At 40.6% G+C, this 15381-nt stretch overlaps 1 protein-coding gene across 1 annotated transcript; it reads right to left on the minus strand.

Moving 5' to 3' along the window:
• Nucleotides 1-3248: 3248 nt before the first annotated feature.
• On the minus strand, nt 3249-13654 carry LOC115778381 (F-box/LRR-repeat protein 3-like). Its single transcript, XM_030726482.1, has 6 exons — nt 13354-13654; nt 10460-10664; nt 8458-8622; nt 8216-8338; nt 7406-7577; nt 3249-6379 (listed from the first exon to the last, which is right to left on the minus strand). The coding sequence occupies exons 2-6, from the start codon at nt 10661-10663 to the stop codon at nt 5739-5741; spliced, it is 1305 nt and encodes a 434-aa protein (XP_030582342.1). The 5' UTR covers nt 10664; nt 13354-13654; the 3' UTR covers nt 3249-5738.
• Nucleotides 13655-15381: the final 1727 nt, after the last annotated feature.

Below are 15381 nucleotides of genomic sequence, written 5' to 3' on the forward strand. Positions count from 1 at the left end.
GGGGTTGTCCTGCTATTGAACTGCTATTGAGCATGTGCATCATTACATGAGCCAAGATCTGAAAAGCAGTGTTTTGGGGTGAAACCACTGCGGGACCTTGTCCTATCCTGTTGAGGTCACCTGAAGTAAGGTGTGAGTAGGGGTTGAGGTGCCTAGGAACGCATCTCAAGACTGCATTGTAGGTGACTGACAGCTGGTGTTGTAAGCCACCACCACTGTTAAGTGATGGTCATTCACAGTGGATATCGATGGCTTATTTTACTCCTCTTTCAAACCTTCTGTCTTCCTTGTCCAAAATGTGAAAATTGGCATCCTTGACAAGGTATTTTTTATCCTTTAGGTGCAGAGGTACAGCTGAGTCTCAAGACAACCTGCTGAAGAAAAAACTGAGCATCAGAATGAAGAAGAAAGGTGATTAAGGGGCTTTGAACGTGGCATGGCTGTTGGTGTTGGAAGAGCTGGTCTGAGTAACACAGGAACTCCAGATCTACTAGGATTTTCCCACATAAACATCCTGAGGGTTTACAGAGAGTGATCTGAAGAAGAGAAAATATGCAGTGAGCAACAGTCCTCTGAGTGAAAATGCTTTGCTGATGCCAGAAGGATAATGGCCAGACTGTTTTAAGCTGACAGGAAGGCAAAAATAACCACTTGTTACAACCAAAGTATAGTACCAGTCAAAAGTATGCAGACGAACACCTCTGAATGTACAACACATGCAAACCTTGAAGCAGATGGGATACAGCAGCAGAAGACCACGCCGAGTGCCACTCCTGTCAGCTAAGAACAGGAAACTGAGGCTGCAAATCACACAGACTTACCAAAATTGGACAATAGAAGAAAAACATTGCCTGGTCTGATGAATCTCAATTTCTGCTGCAACATTTGGATGGCAGAGTGGGAATTAAACATCATGAATGCATGAATCCTTCCTACCTTGGATCAACAGTTCAGGCTGGTGGTGGAGGTGTAATGTTGTGGAGGATTTTTTTCTTGGCGCCCTTTTGGACCCTTAGCACCAATTGAGCATGGTTTAAATACCACAGCCTACCTGAGTATTGATATGAGCACGGTGTATCCATCTTCTTATGTCTGCTTCGAGCAGGAAAATGTGCCGTGTCACAAAGATCAAATCATCTCAAACATGACAGTGAGTTCACTGTACTCAAATGGCCTCTACAGTCACCAGATCTCAATGCAATAGAGCACCTTAAGGATGTGGTGGACTGAGAGATTCTCATTATGGATGAACAGCTGACAAATCTGCAACCGTGTGATCCTGTCATGTTAATATGGATGAAAATCTCTGAGGACTGTTTCCAGGACCTTGTTGAATCTGCGCCATGAAGAATTAAGACACTTGTGAAGGCAAAAGGGGGTCCAACCTGGTACTGAGGTGCACCTAAAAAGTGGATGGTAAGGATATATGCCACTATTACATGTCAACCTTTATCAGCTTTGCTCACATACAAGCTCAATTTAAAAAACAAAACAAAAAAAAGCTGGAACTGGGACAGTATTTTTCTGTTTTGTCCTGTTTGTTGTTGGTTTCTCTCTTTTTTTGCGGCACAGCTGGCTGCTCATCCCTGAGCTTGTCTCTGCGGAGCTCCAAGAAGACTGTCTGCTTGTTGGGTTCTCTCTAGTATCTTATAGTGTTTACCTTACAACATAAAGTGCCTTGAGGCAACTTATGCTGTGAACTGGCACTACATTTAAATAAAATTGAAGTGAATAATTATGTCATATGAATTGGCAAAAAATATTTGCTCGTCTGCCTTCAAACATAAATGAACTTGAGTGACATCCCATTCTTAATCCATAGGGTTTAATATGATGTCGGCCCAACCTTTGCAACTATAACAGCTTCAACTCTTCTGGGAAGTCTTTCCAAAAGGTTTAGGTGTGTTTATGGGAATTTTTGACAATTCTTCCAGAAGCACATTTGTGAGTTCAGACACTGATGTTGGACAAGAAGGCCTGGCTCTCAGTCTCCGCTCCAATTCATCCCAAAGGTGTTCTATCGGGTTGAGGTCAGGACTCTGTGCAGGCCAGTCAAGTTCTTTTTTTATGGACCTTACTTTCTGCACTAACACTATTAAAAATCAGTATTTTAATATCAATTACATGGGTATAGCCTATAATTATAAATATGTTCATACTTACAAACATACTGCACTTAACGTCTTTTTTTTCTCCCCAAATTTATCATATATCAGATTTGCACATGAAGTGAGTCATTAAAAGAACATGAATTTTGTTCTGTGAAGCCTAATAACTAATGACCTGATATATTGCATCACATTCTGTAAATGTAGGAGCTGATGCCAATCCTCTTAATCTTCCCAAACTGTGGATTTGAGTAAACCAGTAATCAGACTTCATCAGCTCTTAGTCCACAGCTCAAGAGCTCCCAGCATTTTTTGTTTAAGAAATATCACTTATTGTCCTTTTAAATCCTAAGACCTAAAAATTTAATTAGCTGCAGTTGAAACAGGAGACAGCACCGCAGGTTGTGTCTTTTATCTGATTTCACTTAATGGAGCTCTTACTTGATTGTGTCCTCTCTTGCTCGTGTCTATTTTTATGTCCTTATGTTTACTGTTGTTTATAAAGCTGCTTGAAAAGCACTTGGCTTGGAGGTAATTGCTGCATAAATAAAGTTTGCTTGCTTTGTAATACACTTTATTCCTTTTCTCTCTAGTTTATTCGCAGGGATGCTTGAAGTGTAATTTAAGCTCTTTGAGCAGCTTGGATAGTAAAATTAAAATACAGTGACTCACAGCACATGCATTTGTGTCAGTCTATTTGTGGTGGCAGCAGCTTATTTTTATACTTAGTAATATGAGCGATTAGCCCATTTTTCTCAATAAATCTTTAGTATTTCTAAGGTATTTTGCACAGATTGTCAACTCACGAACAGAAGATAGAAAATAATTAAAGAAAGCTATAAATTGATTGCAGACTATTAAAAAAATGCATGTTATTTATCAATAGGTTTAATCAATAAAATGTCCCCAAATCTATTAATATATGAAATCTTTTTTATAATGTAGCATGAAAATGTGTGCAATATCTATTCTGACAGGCTTTTTTTGTACTTCTAGAGCATCACTGAGAGAAATACCTGACTGTCACTGAACTCATCTTGGAACAGACAAGTTAAAACTATGATACTTAAAGCACAAAGTTGTTTTTATAGTACAAAATACTTTAAAAAAAAAACAAACAAAAAACAGGCAGTTTTAATGTGGCTTTGAATTTTACTGGAATATTTCATCTCTTTGGGGAAAGAACGTGAGGTCACTCTCCAGAAAGTCTTCTCAGTACAATGCAGCTTTATTCAGATTAAATATAAACATCAAACTCTTCTCTATACACCTGCAGCCCTTACATGGCCTATCCTCTGATACTACAATAATTATGTGTAAGGGCAGAACACAAATGCGGTTAATATTAACCAGCAGACTGCATTTTTATTGACACACCATAAACTGCATGTCAGTTAAAGATAAGGTCCATTGTCAGGTGTGTCTGACTTCCAGAAACACAAAACTTGGAAGTAAGACATCACAGAGCCTGCTACAGGGTAGATTATCGATGTAAAGGAGTGGCTCTTTTATAGACAAGGTCAAATATAAACGCTGTAAACAATGTTTCCACTAATGGAACATAAGGACTTACAGTCCAAAGGTGTTACTTTCCAGGTATCAACATTGTTTGCAACTCCAACTTAAATCAACTTTCAGTCCACTGCAACAAAACAATAGAGAAACATAAATCTTTCATGCTCACACATTCAGGAAAACACTCAGCTACATCAACATTCAGCTGCCATACTGTCCTGTCTGCAGGGCTGCACAATTACAAATATAATCTACACCCATCCATTTAATTTCCATTTAAGTCCTCCTTACAATGCAGCAACTGTTTCTGTGACAGGCTGAAGAACACAGCACTGATGTTAGAACTGTGCGCCCCTCAATTAACCAATCAAGCAACCTTATAAACAACAACAAAAAAAACACCAGTTCTTATAATCTAAATGTTTATAAGAAAATAACCTCATAAAATCAAGTTAACTCCCAAGGGTGACTCACAGATTTATTAGACCGCGTAACCGCCACTAAAACCTACAACCATTTGGCTGTAAAATTGTTAATTTCCCGTCCTAATGCTACACTTGGGACCTTCATTAGGGTAAAAGTGCATCGAAAGGAATCATTAAATCTACATATATTTGATTAGAATTTCTCCTTTACATTTGTTTTTAAATATAACAGATTTTATATTTACAATTGCAGGAACATGAGCCAGGCAACGCAGAAAATTACATTACATTGCATACACACACACACACACACATATATATATATTTATACAGTATATACAGATAAAGATTATCATGATCAAAGAAAACTGCCTCCACAATTAGAAAACGGAGGATCACCCATTTCAGAATCAAACACAGGACAGAGACATGAGGTTCTACATGAGATGCAGAGGTTCAAAAACACATTCAAAGAAATGACGTAGTGACACCATGATGGACGGCAGGAGCACACAAAACAAAGAAGTACTGTCTGTGCTCCTGCCTCCCTCGCTGTTGTCACATGATCGACCACCACAATCTATAACAAGCTGTCGCCTCACTGTGAAAAATGACTTGAATAATTCTTGTACAGTTACAACCTATTACTTCAGCTGTAAAGAAACAAAAAATATATAACAAGAAACCTTCCATGACATTATTTTTTTATTTTGAATGAATACTAACAAATACATTAGCTTATAATGGTGAACATCCCCTTCTACTGCATGTACTTTTCTACCACACAAAGACAACGCTGCCTGGCTTTAAAGACACTGCACATTCAGTGTGATGATTAGAATCTCTTTAATCCATCTGCATGTTAACTGATTCAAGTGAAATTAAAGTTTCTGATTTATGTTAGGATTGGAACTACGTCTGCTCAAGATTAGGTCAAAAGGAATATTTATGTTACCGATTCAGATTTTGTACATGCACCTTGTGTCTATAAAATAATTTCTCATCAAGGCCCATTTATTGCTCGCCGCACTGGTCGCTTTGCATGCAAACAGTGATGTCGCCGCAGCTCTGTACCATTTATACCAGCGTGAGGGCACGAGTACTCGTTGCAGTATTATCCTGAAAGACAGGTGTCGCCAATCAGACAAAACCGCCACATCAGTGCTGATATAGGAGGAGGGGAAAACCAGAAGCAAAGAAATTGTGGAGCTTGTATTTTCAAAGTTTTCCCCAGAAGGTTTCATCTTCCTGGCTGTGGCGGCGCAAAGTTACAAAAATTGAGAGGTGTAGAACCGGCTGGAATGGCACCAAAGCATGACTTGTGCCAGCAGATGTGACTTCTCTTTTGTCATATGGCAGCGTTCGCGAGGGTGAGAACGGCGAGCAGAAACGAGCCATTAATTTCCAGACATATTTGTTAGTTCCCATGGGCAAGTGTCACTCCTAAATCCCCCTTAAACCCTGCATTTAACCAATTTTCAAGGGCTGAAGAGAACAAGATGCTAAATGTTATGAATCAATCAAAATGAAGATTATGATCAATAAATGTACACCTAAATACAAAAGTTAGACACATAAATTCAGATCCGAAATCTATAAATTTTACGAAAAATAAAACGCTGTTTTTATCGGATCAGTTTTCTTGCATGCTTTCTCAAGAGATGAGATTGATGAACCTTCTACTGGAAATCTACCATGTAGGCATCATGTCTGGGAACCAGACGCGACCCAAATGCTTTGACACCTCCCAGTGGATATCATCCAACCCATAACGATGATCTGGAACCAGTACTTCCTCCATGATGGATAGCTGTGTCAGTCTGTCTCCACACATCTTGACAAACTCCACGAAGGCGCTGCAGGACACTTCGCACTCTCCCAAGCCGATAGCAGAGAGCTGCGTGCAGCGCTGAGCGATGCGGATCAGCTCCTCATCCAGCGGTCGCAGCCCGTTGGCGCACACCACCAGCTCGACCAGACGCGGGCAGTTGAGGCCGACGCGCCCCAGCACGTCTTTGCTGACGGAGCGGCCGAAGTACAGATGTGTAACGGGGATTTCGTCGCGAAAGAAAGGGCCGAACTCATCCTCGTAGAGGAAGAAGTACATGACCAGATTAAATTTAGGGGAGTGACGCACCATGGCGTCCCAGCTGCTCTTTTTGATGGTGTGAAAGTGTTGGCCGGGATTTTCACTGACCACGTCAATGCGAAGGTGCTCGAGATGAACGTGCTTCTCTGAGGAGAGGGCAATGAGAAGTTCATCACTCAGCAAATGGTAGTTGAGAGCCAGTTCTCTCAGACCATGGCACTGATCAGCCACACACAGGATGCCTGGAAAGAGGGGAAAATAAATAAATATACGGTGTTGTCTGGCAACCTGTAGGTTTATGATGTGATTTTTTTTTTCAATGCAGCATTTATTTTAACCTTCATTTAAACACATAAGTTCCCTGGGCAACAGAGGATGCTGTTGCTGTATAGCACACAAAGGCTGAATACTGTTTCTAAGTTTCATACTTGGGCCATTTATGAAAAGTGGGAAAGAAGAAGTCTGTAGAATAGAAACCTGTGGCATATCTTTGTTAATAAACTGATAGCTGTCTACCACTGACATAAGAAGCATGCTGATCACATGACTATTCCTCAGATCCGATCATTTCTACATGTCTCGCAATAATCTAATGGTGGTTATATAAATCAAATAGAACAAAACAACCCTGCTTATTAGCTAATGCACTAGTGATATCATCTAAGACTTTTGCAGCTGCAGCCAAAGTACTATTAACCAAGATTTTACAATATATTGTGGTGTTAAAAATGTACAAATGTGTTTCACCAACTCTGTGCATTATAAGACTTCCTGTTTCCAGTAACACCAGCCTAATGAAGCCTAATGAGAATATGCTGAGAGTTCTCTGCTGTTAAAGACAGAAATGACAACATATCGGCACTAATTATCTTCATATATAGGGGAACTAAACAACTGTGTGTTTAGACACTTGTTTTTAAAAATAGTTTTTTTAAGTCTTATTTGTAGCCTCGATGCTGTGAGGCTAGGCAGTGTTTTCTGTCAGCTTACAGGAAGCTTTGTGAAACACGTGTTTTTTTCCTGGAGAAAATAAACTCATAGTGAGCAGAGTCACATTCAAGAGTCCCAGTGTGTGGAAAAACAAAAAGCCTGAAAAATGCAACCTCAACACATCTATGCTCAGAGCCTAAGCTCTTCAGAAAGCAGGGAGAAACCAAGCAAAGTCAGCGATAGCAGTTCTTGATCAATCAAATTCTTCACAATGACAAATTAGTCATTACTAATCATTAAGGCCCCTAATTTCGGTCATTTGTTCTATTCGTCAGTACCTGCAGGTGAAACATGAGGGCAGCTGCTCATTTTGAGCAGTTTGAGAGTGTCACTGTTATTGGCCACCAGGACTTTAAGAGAAGGGTCATCCACGGGCGTGTCATCAATCTTCAGGGAGGACAGGGATTTAGAGTTGACAAAAACCACAGTCAGTGCCGAGATGAAGTGGGACTGTCGAACAGAGAAAAGAGAAACATTTAATAAACATTGTAGTCCATTTTTATTTATACTAAGACAATAAGGAATTTGCAGACAGAACTAGTAATTCAACTACACATTCACACTGAAAATTTCAGGTTTGTCTAGAAGTAGGTGCGCATTTGTGCAGGTGGTTGTAAAATGCAAGATATAAATAAAACAGGACGACGGCACAGCAAATTATCATATATCCACAGGCTTTCTTTACATATATGCATGTGTGTGATCCATCTTCTAAGACTGCCAAAGAAAACTGTGGCTGAGTGCAAGAGTTTGAACATTAACTTGCAGACCTCGCCACAGGCACTTGACATTAATCAGACCAGTTTCCTTCCAGGCATTAATCAAAGACTATAGCTTTAAATGGTGGATTTTCATAGCTCTACAGTGCGTTACAATTCAGGGAAGCTCATGTCTGAGTGCTTCAGTGGTTCTCACACCTTCTCAGTCATGCCTCATTTCAGAGGCTCTGCAAAGCTCAAGCCCCCCCACCCCACCACCCCCACCCCACCTTGTGGTGCGAGGTAACTGTGGAAAAAAAAAAAAAATGGCGGCTTCTAAACTTTGCTCTTTTAGATGAAGATGCGCAGGCAGAACTCTCTCTCACTGACCTTAGGCAGCTCCATGAAGCTGGGCCTGGCTGTGGAGATGAGCCCCAGAGTTTTCAAAGAACAATTCACCAGCTGAGAGAGGATGTCGCACGCTGCTTCTGCAGACTCTCTGCTGCTGTCCACCTGGCAGCGCACAGAGAAAATAACACTGTGTGTTGGACAGTCCATAAAAATCCACTTCACTACACACTTCTCTTCACAACTGAAGTATTTTAACCTCAAACTCCCCTTCTCTTTCGTACCTTGAAGCTGACATACTGTAGGTGGTTGGAGTGCCTTTTGATGATCTGTTTGATGAGGTCTGGGTGTGTGGCCTTCAGGTAGGAGCTAGCGGGCTGGTTCAACTCAAACTCAAAGCATCGCCACAGTTCTGGCATGTGAAAGGCCTGGTTCCAGCCCCGGCATACCTGCAGCAACAACAAAAACTTTTCAATTCTTAATGCTGAGGCCAAAAATACTTTTTTAATCCTCAGGCAAGGGGGCGAAAATGTGACTCAGAGGAGAGAACAGAAACCAATAATTAATCTTAGAGGCGCCACCCTGGCACAAATGTCGAGTGTATGACTTGCAACAGCGTGCATTTGTCTGTCTACTGACTAGTTTAAAGTCCTGCTGAATAATATAATCATAACTACAAGCATTAATAAATAAATGATTGCATTTGAAAGTTACTGTCTGGAAATATGATCATAAATATCACTACCTACTCTGTTTTTTTTTTTGTTTTTTTTTTAATATTTTGTAGAAGTAGGTAGCATCTGTTTGATGTGGCACAGTCAACTGGTAAATAAGCATTTAATATTAATAATAAAAAAGGACCCAGCTGTATTAATAAGCCATGTGTGAAGCTGTGAGAATCTTCACACATGCTTCATCACATCAGCTTTCTTAGTCGGCTGAGTGTGAAAGAAAATTAAGTGTCAAAATCATCATCGACTGTTTCCCAGGCGTAAATATATACATAACACATAAATAAAACGTTTTTTATGTGTTTGTGCTGCTACGTGCCCTCTGCAGGTCTGTGACCACTGCAAGTTTTTTTTTTTTTCCCATTCAGCAAAACTGAAACTCATGAGACTCGGTGTAGACGTGCAGCGTGGCCGGAGGAGATCATTCCATTTTGGTGTCAGATCACCTTCTTTTAAATTGCAAAATGCGGCTTTAGCCTTGGGGGAGGGTGGAATCTCAGAGTCTTACTAGTTTCATTTTAATCTTGTTGGTGTGCCTGATAACTGCAGAATTTTGGTTGCCTTTACATGCTGGACATATTGAATATTGGCAATCAAACCAAAAGCAAACAGCTATTTTCTACATAAAGACCCAGTAGGGTAACAGCCTTAGCAGAGAATGGCACACTTCGTATTTCTGTTTTTGTAGCTGGTCCGGCTTAGCATGCATGTTAGTCCCTCCCTTTGAGTCTGCTGGCTCTGCTCTATTAAGAGACAAAGAAAGTGACCCTCCACACTTCATTTTAAAAATGGCAGAGTTCAGACAAAGTGTGGCATCCAGCAGAGTTTCCCACACATAGGCTGAACTTCAGTGAGCTGAAACATGTTTTACTAATTTGTTTTCATCTAATAAAAGAGGGAAAAAAAATCTTTTTCTTTTTTTTAGCATATAATTCCCCTCGCACTTAATTTGAATGTTCAGTCACTGCAGCCGGCCGTAGCGTTTCCTTACCAGCAGATACTGAGGGCTGCTGTTGTGGCAACCCTCAATATCTGCTGGATCTCTCATCCCAAAGTTGGAGATTCCAACTCCACCGCCTTGCAACTTTAAAAAGATCAACTGATGGTGGTTTGGATTGAGGCAGTGCAGTGAAACATGACCCGAAACCCACAAACAGAACAAACTGACTCTAAGTGCACCTGGCCTTACCTTCTTAGTTTAGTTGAATGAAGACTTCTCTCACCATATGAGCAAATACGGCATGAATCACAATCACAGTCAAGCTGAAGGACCCACTTACAGCCTTTAAGGCTCATAATCCTCTATTAGATAAACTCAACAACCATTTAGGTATAATAATGTCAATGCAGTGTGTAAGCAAAGGAATAAAAACAAGGTTTACACATGAGTAGGGAGAGGGAAAAAATGTGACAGTGCCGCTGCTATCCAACAGCAGTGATCAGTAAGTTCTTAAAAGCCACCATTTGACAATTCACCAAGAACTAATAAATACCGCTCCCTCCTGAATATCAGCGACTAAGCGCAGCTATAAATGTTGCATTATTATACGGGTACCTGGGAGGCAAAAGCCCTATCCAGTAGAGGCAGGTACTGGAAGATGTGGAGCAGGATCTCCTGTGGCAGACACTCCCAGCGGCCTTCCTCATCCTCCACATCTTTCTCCCTCCGCTGCTTGCGGGACCGTTTAAGAGTCTTCTGACACCCACCGCTGGTCCCACCTCCATCCTCCTGCTCATTCCCTTGGAGACCTCGTTTCATCCTGGGTGAACAGATCCAGACAGATGGGCTGAGTTTTTCTTAAGTGCAAATTATTATTTTTCACACTCTTGCAGCTCATATATAGAAGGCTGATACATGACTGTAAAGGCACAAATATTTTATTAGGTAATCTGGTTAATTATTTGTAGATTATTTTGGGTCATGAATTAATAAAAAAAAAAATAATAATTTCATGGCAACATTTAGAGCTACTGTAACTGAGATCTGTAGCTTATGTAGCTGTTTGAAAAATGACAAGAGTAACAGCGTCTTTAAGTTTTCACTCATTTTCTTAATACTGATCGACTCCGCCATCAAAACCAACAGCCACTGGGGATTCCTGTTAGGTTGCACAACAAATTCATATCAAGTGCTTGTGATACTGCTCGATGACAAGCAGAGGAAAATAAATAAAAACAGGATTTTTCTAACGTTTCTCCTTTACCAGGAGTTCCTTCCCAAATGCAGACTCAAAGCAGGATCAGATGGTTTGAAAAAAAGGCAAAAACAAAATTTGTTTTATTTGACTGAATTCAGTTGATCAAAAAAAAAAAAATCAGGCACTGATAAAACAAGAAAATATAGAAAGTATCTGAACACCAAGTTTTAACAGTTGACTAAAACAAAAACTAGAGGGCTGTGCAAAAGTCTTGAGGCAGCCCTCATTTCTTTCTATTGTTTCCAAGGAGCCAGACTTTATTATAACTTTTAAAGTGCCCTTGAGCAATAGTTCTCCTGGGTTTTTGAAGATGTTTTAAAGTTTTTCTTTGGACATTGGCTACTTTTGATCTCATTTTCAGTCTAGTTCTTGTACCTGACCATTTTCAGTGGAATTTTTTATTTTTTTTTTTTTTTGGGAGGGGGGGGGGGGGGGGTTAAGACTCTTAACAGTGACTGAATCATACGAGCATTAAAAAAAGGCACCTAACTCAAGAGTTGAACTAGTGTTTTGTCTTTGCATAATGCACAACATAGGAAGAATTTTAACTTTGCTCTATTGGGAATTTGTTTCCAGCAGACATAAAAATGCAATTTCTTTCCATTTCTTTAGTTGAATCTATGAAAAATGCCAAAAGTTTGACAGGATAAAATAATTTTGCACCAACAAGTTGAGTCCCAGAGTTATTTGCCAGAAACGTCTTCTATTTCAGCACTGTGTGCAGTGTGTCCTTAACACATTTGAGGAAACTGGACAAGTGAACAATAAAAGAAGTTGCAGGTCTAAAAAAAGGCACGAGATATGTCACATTACACAAGACCTGGACTGAAAATCTCATACAGAGAGTGTACTACAGCTAGCTGTAAAACACAGTGGTTTGCACTGTGAAACACATAGTTTGCGGCTGCATTTCAGTCAGTGATGTTGTCTTATAAAAAATTTATGTAATTATGAATGCAGAAAAGTACTATCAGATTTTGGTCCACCATGCAATACCATCTGGAAAGCATCTGATTCGCAACAGCTTCATTTTTCAGCAGAACAATGATCCCAAACACACTGCCAATGCAGTAAAAGCATACATGGATAGAAAAATGCACAATGGAACAATATCAGTCATGGACTTTCCTCCCCAGGAGCCTGGACCTCAACATTACTGAAGCAGTGTGGGATCATCTTGATGAAGAATGGAATAACAGGCAGCCAACATCCAAAGAAGAGCTTTGAATGGCCTTCAAGAAGCCTGGAGAATTATTCCTGAAGACTACTTAAAAAAAACTAGAAGAAAGCTGCCTCAGAGAGTTCAGGCTGTGCTGATGGATAGAGGTGGTCAAACCAAATATTGATTTTCAAGCATGTTAGAATTGTATAAACACTGTTTTTGCCTTATAAACTGTATTTCCATGTATGTTTGTGCATGTTTCAACAGATCACTGCACCTACTTCCCATTTTCCCTGTAGGGGCTCGAGACTTTTGAACTGTACTATAGTTGTGAAAAATAAAAACTACAATTCAGGAAAAATTGAAAACTCAAACAATATTGCATATTTACAAAGCTCAAATACTATCCATATTATTAATAAAAATAAATAAATAACTGAATCTTAAACTAATGCTGAACATTTAAAGCTAAACAGGGCACAGACGCATTCTGACATGACATTTCAGGTGTTTCGGTTTCTGCGGTGGATACTGGTTATCTAGTTTCCTGGACTTCCAAACAAAAACACTCCTGACGAGTTTCTTTAATCATTAATCAATTAAACGAGCTCCCCGGCCCTAACAGCATCGGTCGATAAGCACAGGTATTAAGAGTGCCAAGGTTAAAGAGCGGCTGCTTTATTTCCGTCTCTCCGCCGCGGGAACACCCTACGCGTTTCCTTCAGCGTCTCGTCCGCTCACCTAAAAATGAAAACAGTACAAATGGAGGACACGCCTCCCTCCGCTTCGACTAACACCATCGTGTGTTCAGCCTGGCTCGAAGTTAGCGTCTCCTTCCTGATGCTGTCTTTCATTAAAAGCACTTCTACTAATTGTTTTGGTTTTTTACGCATAAATGTTGCGGTGTTTTCTGTCACCGCAATTTACAGCACCAACACATCCGTCAGGAGTTAGCTTAGCTCAATCCAACTGTACATCTTCTTGGTAACTACTTAGCGAAGTCTACCCACTTAATACAAGTAAACTACTAACTAAAAACAGCTTAGTTAGACACTTACAGGTGCTACACTTAGAGTTATTTATCCTCACCTGGTTTTTCACCTCCTCCGTGGGCTTGTTTATTAAAAGGCGATCACTCAACGTCAACCGGGACCGACACAAGAAAACTGCGTCCGAGCTGGCCGACCGATCAAACACATTGGACCATACGACAGCACGGTGTGTCGGGAGGTTAGCAAAAACTGCCTGGAAGCTTGTGAAATGCGGTTTTTAAAAGTGTGCTGGCTTTCCGAGCGTCTGACCTAGTTTCGCTTCACAACTCTCAGCTTCGGTACTTTGCTTGTCAGCTAAAGATGGCGTTTGTGTTGTTGTGCGGAGCAGCCAGTGGGCTTACAGCCGTCCTGCTGTTACGGTGAACGGTCGGCAGGGGGAGCCTTTGCGACCTAAGATAATACGCAGCTGAGGGGCCATGAAATGAAAAATTAAAAAAGTAATGAACTGCATGCAAAGAGTTACACTTTATCCTTTGTCATTTCAAGAACTACATTAAAATAAAACCTTTTAATGCAGGCTTAACAAGATTAGAACTGAGTACATCAGAAGGACAGCTCAGGTTGAGCAGTTTGGAAACAAAGTTGGAGAGCCAAGGCTGAGCTGGTTTTTGGATGTGTGCTGAGGAGGCATCGTGCATATGTTAGACAAAGGATGTTGAATATTGAACTGCCAGGCAGGAGGAAAAGAGGAAGACCTCAGAGGAGGTTCATTGATGTTGTGAAGGAGGGTTGGTGTGACAGAGGAGGATGTTAGGGAGGATGTTGGGGGAGATGGAGGCAGATGATCCTCTGTGGTGACACCTAAATATATTTTAATAAACAATTGACACTTTATTTCATGGAGAAGCCCACTATAATAGACTGTTACATCTCTGGTCTGTCCATCAGGATAAAATGATGGTCTTGCACAGGTAGTGATGTGTTCAAACAATGTCACCCCTGGAATTTAACTACTTCTCTGCTTCACACTGGGAGCACAGCCCTGTCCTGGCATGTCACTGTCTCAGTAACTTATCAGGCATCCAGTAATGACTCTGTTGTCTCTGACCCAGTAGCGGGTGCCGTCCTTCATTCACCAGACAACCTGATCCACACTGAATAATGGCCAGGAATAAGGCAATATTATTACAAGACACAAAGTTATTGTATTCAACGATACAAACATTAGAAACATGGTTTCTAACCAGATACTTACCCTGGATGGCATTACCTTGGCCTCCAGTAACTCTGTGAGAAACCTTAGACTCGTTTTTGATCAGGATATGTCTTTCAATGCACATATTAAATAATATGAAGGACTGTTTTCTTGCATTTGCATAATATCTCTAAAATTAGAAACATCTCCTCTCAGGGTGATGCTGAAAAACAGAAACTGAATGCCTGGCCTTGCTGGGCACTCCCTACAACCCTTCCTACTTCATTAATTCTGATTACAGAAAGAAGCAGCGTGGTGAACCCTCCACCCAGCCAGCCAGGCAGCGCAAGCACTTTCAGTGTGTCGGGACCTCCAGATGCAGGACAGTTTGTTGGAGAACAAAATGGAAACACAAGTTTGTTTTCCAGTTGTAACTGCTTAGTGTTGCTCTGCACAGTGAATGTCTCCTCTGCCGTATGCTGCAGTTATCCACTCACTCTATTGATCTGAGTGAAAACAGTCGGTGATAAGAACACAAAAAGCATCATCAAAACCAGAATCACAACAGGCTGCCAACTGGATTGCAGCCTGTTCGTGCAGCAAGGAGTCTGTGCTCTGCCTGTTTCATCTTGAATGTCTGAAGTATTTGTTACCAGATCTTCAACAAAGATACAAAATAAGAAAATAGTCCATGAATTAGAATTATAAAGCCATATATTGTAATTATAATCAGCTTCTTTTAAGCTCAACTGTCATCTGCAGAACTGACAGTATTTGAATACATTGTTATTGATTCTATTTGCAATTTTTTAAAATATTTCTGTTGTTTTGGGGGGATTTTTGCTTGCAAAGACAGGCAGGGAGTCGGCCCCAGCACATCAACACTACTACGAGCCTGCTGCCACCACAGTTAGCAGTAAGACGGTGTGT

This window comes from Archocentrus centrarchus, chromosome 3 (genome assembly GCF_007364275.1).
Source record: "Archocentrus centrarchus isolate MPI-CPG fArcCen1 chromosome 3, fArcCen1, whole genome shotgun sequence".
NCBI lineage: Eukaryota > Metazoa > Chordata > Actinopteri > Cichliformes > Cichlidae > Archocentrus > Archocentrus centrarchus.

Excerpts from the sequence above, each read along its gene's own strand:
- LOC115778381 (XM_030726482.1), bottom strand. The coding sequence starts at position 10,663 with ATGAAACGAGGTCTCCAAGGGAATGAGCAGGAGGATGGAGGTGGGACC. Across the intron at positions 8,623-10,459 it reads ATAGGGCTTTTGCCTCCCAG|GTATGCCGGGGCTGGAACCA; the intron begins GTACCCGTATAA and ends TTGTTGCTGCAG. Across the intron at positions 6,380-7,405 it reads CCCTCATGTTTCACCTGCAG|GCATCCTGTGTGTGGCTGAT; the intron begins GTACTGACGAAT and ends CCCTCTTTCCAG.